At 33.5% G+C, this 7,903-nt stretch overlaps 1 protein-coding gene across 1 annotated transcript; it reads left to right on the top strand.

Moving 5' to 3' along the window:
* The first annotated feature begins 1,142 nt into the window (after positions 1 to 1,142).
* LOC128987900 (uncharacterized) lies at positions 1,143 to 7,404 on the top strand. The gene is made up of 5 exons (XM_054408983.1): positions 1,143 to 1,458; positions 2,348 to 2,500; positions 2,709 to 2,856; positions 3,314 to 3,448; positions 4,795 to 7,404. Exons 2-5 carry the CDS (start codon positions 2,349 to 2,351, stop codon positions 5,014 to 5,016), a joined length of 657 nt encoding a protein of 218 aa, XP_054264958.1. The 5' UTR covers positions 1,143 to 1,458; position 2,348; the 3' UTR covers positions 5,017 to 7,404.
* The last annotated feature ends 499 nt before the right edge of the window (positions 7,405 to 7,903 follow it).

Genomic DNA, 7,903 nt, shown 5'->3' with positions numbered 1-7,903 from the left:
TTTGCCTCTGTTTCAGTTTCAGGTTTCAAATTATTCAATGCTTTGTCTGTTAGCATTCGAAACATATTAAGCATACTTTGACTATATTCATTGGGTTCTTGAATTAATTGTTACATTATTTGCCCTTTAAGAAAATCGTCAAAACTTAGAAAGGATTTGTTAATAGCCAGTTCTTTAAGTCATCGCTTTTTTCAATTTCAATAATTTTTATTTTTTTATATATTTATTTGCATGGCTTGCTGTTTGGACTTGGGAAGTATTGTTTGGTTTGTTTTATATATATTTAGTTATAGTGAATTGTATATAAATGTTTTAGTTAATGTACTTGCATGATGTAGCACATTGTGGAAAGGAAACTGAATGGCCAAATAGATCCTTGAATTTTGAAATCCCTTGTGCTGATTAATCCATGGTAGAAATTAAGAAAAGTAAAAGTGCTGAGTTCTGCAGTTGCATGATAAATACAAGAAACCTGCTTTGAAACAGACTGGACAAGAGAGGGCAAAAATAAGGGTCTGACTTAGGGGAGGTACGAATGAGGCATTTAGTTCAAAATTCCTCCGCGAACAGCGCTGTAGTAGAGAGCACTTTGTCAATGAAGGTTTACTATTCGCAAAAATAGTTCTGTTCATAAAATAAAATTATAAATGCCTCAAATTAAATTTTATAATTTTTTATTTATAAAATTAAACTATCATAACCTAACCGAACTAACCAAACTTGCTGATAATTAAATAATATAAAAAAGATTAGTAATAGAAAAAATAATTATGTTTATTAAATAAATCTAGACATTGCTCAATTAAAATTTTATAATGACCTAATAATAAAATTAAACTGTCATAACCGAACCAAACCAACCAAACTTGCTGATAATGAAAAAATCTGAGACAAATAGTTAATGCAACCAGCGAGATTCGAACCCGGGACCTTTTGCACGCCAGCCCGGCACGCTAACCACTAGACCACCGAAGCCGTTGTCCACACTCCGTATTGTTACGGTAATAGCGTTCCCTCAGCTAATAAGAAGCCCACAGCTGTCATCGTAGCCTCTTCCGTACCTCCCCTGAGTAAATACCCAAAAGTAAATAAGTCCAAAACAAATTGTTTGCACTTTTGTAGAGGTTATGTTTATGTTTCGTTCGTCTGAAATTTATTTTCCTGTTTAGGCCTATATTGTTTGAGTGGGAGATCTAAAACAAAACAAGTTAATAATCGTTCTCGTACTATAGGCTACGTCGGCTTAAAAATTTTGGTTAGAGTGCAAGCCAAATTATAAATGTGAGGTAAACTGATTACTGACTGAATCAAAACTAAGGAAATGTTACCGAATCATAGAGGAATTAATAGGTTAAACATGTCTCACAAGAATTTTAAAAACTGAAGGAATTCTGTTTAGTTAGTTATAAAAACATAAATTACAGTCAATATGGTAAAGTTATTCCTATGGTTTTAAAGGTAAGATGAAAAACACCGCCAAGTTAATAAGCCATATAGTAATTATTGATAACTTTTATCCTAGGTAGTAGGCAGGACAACTCATACTGTAGCATAGATTTAAACATAGTGCACTGTTATATAAGTAGGCCTCGGCCTAACCCCTAACAAAAACACATGATAAAGCCAATATTGTTCATCTTGAATTCCGAACTTATTTTATTTTAACAGGTTGCTCTTTGATTTAGTCTTTTTACTTTCAATTGTTAGGCCTAGGCCTACTATCCATCACCTGAAAATTGTGTAGGCTAACTTATTTAGCTTTTTTGCTGCAGGTTTGGGTAGACTTCCGTATCTGTTGTCAAAAACCACCGAATGAAAGTATCGATTGATATAGGATCGTTTGGTTAACTTAGTTGCGTTAACCTACATCGAATAATTTTTCATTCGGTTGTTTTTGACATCAGATACGGAAGTGTAAATTTACCCCAGGTTTTTGCTGACCCATAAGTTTTTAATAATGTAGGCCTACTGGTGCATTGTTTATTATTTATATTTTTTATTTTATATTAATTATTACCGTAACTTATTTAACTTAAGTTATATATAGGTCTTACTTATATTAGCACAGGTCCTACAAGGCTTCTACGTAAAATTAGGCTATATACTAACTTATTTGCAATTGTGTAGGATAGGGAAAGCCTTTATTTTAGTTCCTTCCAAAATAAAATAGGCCTACGGTAACATAAATTTCCAAAATGTGCACTAAAAAGTTCTGCTTACATTTGAACATTTAATAGCCTACGTGACTTCAATGGGCTTTTTAAATAGGTACCAACCAACAGTCAGTAATTAGCGGTATTGTTTTTCTAAAGTAAGTTACCGGTACCAAATAGAATCTTTGTTCCAGAATGCGATTCAGTCCGTCACGTTTACTGTCATGTCTGTGTTTGTTGATGGGGCTTCTACTGACGTGGACTTTGCTGCGTCATTCACGATCATATACACAAACCTGTCATCATTCAGAAGCTTTCCAAGATGGCTTACACGCCCTCTCTGACAGGTAACTTAAGTTGTGTGATAAGTGCTGTATGCTCATTTTTTTATCTGTCCATATCAAATTACTAACTAGGTTAGGTTTTGATGCTGCTCAGGATTTAGGCATAACTTAGATTCCGACTACGTTAACTAAAATCAAGATTCAGCAATTAAGTTATATCATAGTTATAAACTCATTTTCAAATACTGTACGGTAGTTGTATTGTTTACAGAGTTCACAGACTGCTTGCTAGTCTTGGAATCACTCATTTTCTGTGTTACGGGGCTCTATGGGGTCAGCTGAGATTGTCTCGTACATTACCATGGGAGAGAGACATAGAGCTGTGTGTGCTCAACGAGGAGATTGCTCTCAAAGATGAGGTAGGTACAGTGACATTTCACATTATCATGTTGTAATGCAGTAGTAGCAATATTACAGCACTTTAGTTTTCAGTGTTTCCCTACTTCTCAAACAAGCCCTCTACTGTTTGATGGATTTAATATGGTTTTATTTTTACTGATTCTTACTCGACTAATTTGAGCTGTGCTGTAGCTATGCACTAAAGGAGTTCATCAGCTTTAGGAGTTTATTCCATCTATTACCGTAGTGAATTTTGTTGGAACTAAACTATATGATGATTGTTGCAGTTATTCCTAAAATTAGATTCCTGAAAGTTAAAAAAGTTAAGTCTATGATTTATAATTGTAGTGAAATTGGAATTTATTTTTGAACTAAAACATATTTTAAAAGATGTCTAGTAAAATGCAATGATTTTACCAGATTACTCACCTCAAGTGTTCTTCTGGAAATCATTGTAATTTTCATGGGTTTGTTTAGGTGTTTCTGGAGCGTCAGTTCAGGAAAAACAATATGCAACTGGTGTACGATTCAACTGATGGTAAATACAGAGTAACAGACACAACAGTGCCAGATGCTAGGATAGAGCTGATTGTATTTGAAGAAGATCCCATGGTATGTGTTTTGTTGTCAGGTTGTAGATGTAAGTTAAACATACTGCCTCTTAAATTTAACATCCTTATCAAACAGCTGAAGGCAATCTTAAGGTGAGCACTGTCTGATTTAAGTAGGGGGGGAGCATGATGTTTACTATTTTTTTCTTTGTATTTCAAATATAAAAAAGGTTTTTGCCAAATGATTCACAATAGCTATTTCCTGCCACTGCATGGGAATTATCACATTGTCACATCTTTTAGTAAACATAACATAGTTTATTAATTCTGCTTTTATTCGACCGCTTCCTAAATCTACTGATTTCATTTTTTGTGTTTCTATAAAACACTAACATCAACAGTAAGCAAGTAACATTTAACCTAAAAAAGCAAACATAACTTAAATTACATTTCATAAACAACCAAAAAGTTAATCTGTATGTTATGATAAGTTAATTATTGTGATAAGAAAAATATTGTTATTATGAGTACAGTCATTGCCCCTCTCGAAATGTATGGCCGCCCTCAACTGAAGTTTCCTGCAGCCAACAACAGCTCTTGAGCAGCAATCACGTAACTTGCGCTTTTAATACACAAATAGCAATTCTTCCATTGTTATAAAGGAAATCACAAATTTACCAATAAAATATAAACATTTATTCATCAACACCCGCTTAACGTTACCAATAAGGGAGCTATAGCCTCCTCTAACACAAACAATGTGGGACATTGCGCTTGCCTACCTATTGCCATGGCGTAGTAACAGTAATAAAAAACAGATGAACATACAAATTCCATAGGCCTATGCTCCATATGAATTAGTGCTACAGCAGTTTTGGTAGGCCGGGACTGTGGCATTGCTACTCGCCACGGCTTTGTATTAGAGGAGGCTATTATGGAACATGCATAAAAATTGGCTTCAAATGTTAAATTTGGATGAAAATTTACTAGCGTATTCCAAATTCAATGATGTGAATTAGAAAATTCTAGGAAATAAAGCTCACTTATTATTTTAACCAATTTTCCCAAAGGGGAAGAAGCTAAACACTTAATACACTCAATGTATGTGTGTTGATGAAATAGGATAAAAACAACTGTTCAAAACGTAGAAACAGCAAAACATTGTCAAGACATCACTGTCTTTGGTTCGAAGTTTGTGGCATCTTACATAGTTCGGCTGAGCCACCGAATCACCAAATTTCATGTTTTTTCATCTTCATTACTTTTAATTGTCTAAAATGTTAATCTTTTCTTATTTGTCAAATCCTAGCCATCGTGAGGTGGACATTTAGATATTTTTTTACTGAAACCTCAATTTAAATTATTAGAGTCCTGAATGTTTATGATCGTTATACTATTTCTGCTCAGGTCGGTATGCTGCGCAGAGTTGGGTGGAAGAGACGAGTTCTGCCGTCTGACTGTGAGTCCCTTCCCTCGCTCAGTTGTTTCCCCCCTCGTCTGGTCAAAGCCCCCCTCCCCTCTCGGGAGTTTGGTGGCTACATCGTCCCTGTCCCTCGTGAGGGCATCGAGATACAAAAGTACCACTATCCCGACAACTGGTGGAAGGAAGTGCTGCCTAAAAACTGTTGAATCGAACAAAGTTTGATTGTTATTAATATATTGTTTACATTCAATTTAAAATTGAATTCATTCAAAAGTTTCATTGGATTGGATCCATTCCAAGTTTGTGATGTACCTTTAGAGCCAAAAAAAGGTGTAGACAGAAAGGGGTGTAAAAGATAAACTATGCACTAAGTTGATTTTAATACCGTTTGGTTTTGCACTGAAATAAAAGAATGTATGCAATGGATTGCCAGATTATAGTTCCTACATAGAATCCAGGAAAATATTGACAGTATGGTTAAGTTTATTTGCTTGTAATTAATTACACCTAGATTGAATTACCAAATAAAAATAGATCTGACAAAGCAAATGTAATTTGTAATACTTTTTGTTTTGACTATTGAACATTAGGATGATTCTAATCTTTATATTGGTAGATCATAAAAGTGTGGATTAATGAGAAATACGGCCTATTTCGATTTGACAGAATTTTCTAGTGTATAAACAAAAAGAGATTGATGAAAGATATTGAAATGGGCAGGGAAACCAGCAGTTACCTATTTATATAGAAAATCTTAAGAACTGAATATGACCCTGAAAGGCTGAAGGCGGAAATCAATAATCATCAACCATTTTGTCATATCAAAACGGTTTTATCGAGTTTATTTAATAATGCATGTAGATGCCAACCTGAAAAGTAGTTGTAGCTTAGTCTAGAAAGTTGACTCCTTTTTTGGACACGTGACATTTATTATAAACCCTATTCTAGTCATTTAAACTGTGAGAAAGGTATGTGTCTGTATATTTTTAGTCAGTGCTTTTATTATGAATATTAGATCAAATTTTTTCTCAACAAAATTAGTATCAAAATGTAGATTACATTTCACACTTTTGTTATTGTTATTTCTTTGAGATTTATGAATTACCCATGAGATATTGTAATTTGTTTGTTGTTTGACATTTTATTAAATTGATTCAAAAGTACCATACATTGTAGGGTTAGCTTAGTTTGTAAATAGTAGTTTACGCAACGATTGCGTTAAGTGAGTCTTTACGACACGAGTAGAAAATTTAAGGCACGAGCCTTGGCGAGTGCCTTAAAAACTTCTACGAGTGTCGTAAAGACTATTAACGGGAGTTGCGTACACTACTTTACCTACCACCGTTTTTTAATTACTATCAATCTGGATTTAATTACTAACAATCACTACTGATAACTTTTTAGAGAGGTTATGTTTTCGTGTATTGTCATTGCCACTGAAAGTGATGCAACGACTTGTTGTATAATCAGCTGATTTCCTGTAATTACGTGTTTGTTAAACTTCGTTAAATATTACATTGCTAGCAGCATTCTTACCATAAATAATATTGTATCAGGTACAATTCGGCAAATATTTAATTTATTTTTGGACTTCCACCAACTTATTTAAGAATACGCGAGTATCAACATGAACAAGTCGGATCAACAATTAAATTGGTCAACTGATCAGCTGATCAGCTGATAAGTTGACGTTCGAAGCATTACAATTTTAATTCTTTTCTCTCAATACTTGAACCTCATTGGTCCGTTACCTGTGTGGATATGAGAAAACTATGCGGATATGAAATGAAACTATGCGGATATGAAAGTAAACAGCTGTAAAGTGGAACTTTTCAATTCTAAGAACTGGACTGAAACGGCTATTTTAAAAAACGGTCGTAGGTAAAAGAAGATTGTTTAATATGTTTACCTTCTAATAAAATCCAAAACGGTTAAGAAATCAGTTTGTATTTTAAACTATGATATTTCTAAAGTTTAGGGAATGCAGTATTGTTATTTTTAATCTTTTTGATACATACTCAACATGTTTATATTGAATACAGTGCTCTATTTGTAAGAATATAGGTGCCAGAACTTTAACCTATTTATAATATTTTTATCCATCCGAGAGAGGTACCGGAATCTAGTGGCTATATTTATTTTTAATACCCACTTAACATTTTCATATATTCATTATTTAAGTATATTTTTACATTAGGTTGGACATGGATTTAAAAAAAGGTTTATTGCCACTTTAATTGTGATACAAATTTTGAAATGTACTGACAGTGTATGGTGTAGGCCCATTATTATTATTTATTTAAGTAGGCCTATGTGTATAAACCAAAGATTTGTTCAAATAGTAATTGTAGAGGATCATTTTATGATAAAAAACCTTCTTATAAATGTTTTATTTCTTCATTGATAGTGAGCTAGCATACGTTTAAGATATTAAAATTCAATATAGATCTGTAAGTGCTTCTTTAGGCTTATAATATGACCATTATTTTGTAACTGTGAAGAACAAAATAGTTTCTTTATTGTGCTTAATTTTATACTCTATACAGGGAGATTTTCATATTTGTAACTAAAGCAACAATAAAGTGAATTTGCAATTAGAATGTTGTACTACTGAGTTTACATTGCCTCTCTAACTTGCTAATTGAATTAGTAAACAATGATTAGAAAAGTTGGGTTAGGTTATTGTGTATGTCTCTTGCGCGTGGAGGGGGATAGAGTATAGAGTCATTCAGATCTGCTTCCTCACATTCGTACCCAGAGATATTAACGTTTAATGTTAGGAACATGTTCTGCAAAAATAAATTGAAAACATTTACTTCCTGAGGAAACCTTTGTATGATTTGCCAGATTCATTTTAAAATTTGCTAATCAAAGGCCCTACTAATCATCATTGGTGTAAAAATCTGGTTTTACTTTGGGGTTTGGCTCTGGCGCTTGTATTTCCAGTAACGCAAACAAAATTTATCAGACTTTCATTCATAATGTGTTGCGTTCACATTAGATTTCACAATAAATGCTGTTTGCCAGTGGGTGAATGTATACACTGTTGGGTTGAACCTGATTGGGTTTTGATGCTCTCTACACAATTCTCTG

The sequence above is a fragment of the Macrosteles quadrilineatus genome, unplaced genomic scaffold (genome assembly GCF_028750875.1).
Source record: "Macrosteles quadrilineatus isolate MER2022 unplaced genomic scaffold, UCM_ALF_1.0 Scaffold_2__2_contigs__length_208266976, whole genome shotgun sequence".
In the NCBI taxonomy this organism is placed as follows: domain Eukaryota; kingdom Metazoa; phylum Arthropoda; class Insecta; order Hemiptera; family Cicadellidae; genus Macrosteles; species Macrosteles quadrilineatus.
The sequence above is the reverse complement of the archived record's forward strand: the minus strand, read 5'-3'. Positions and strand labels throughout refer to the sequence as shown.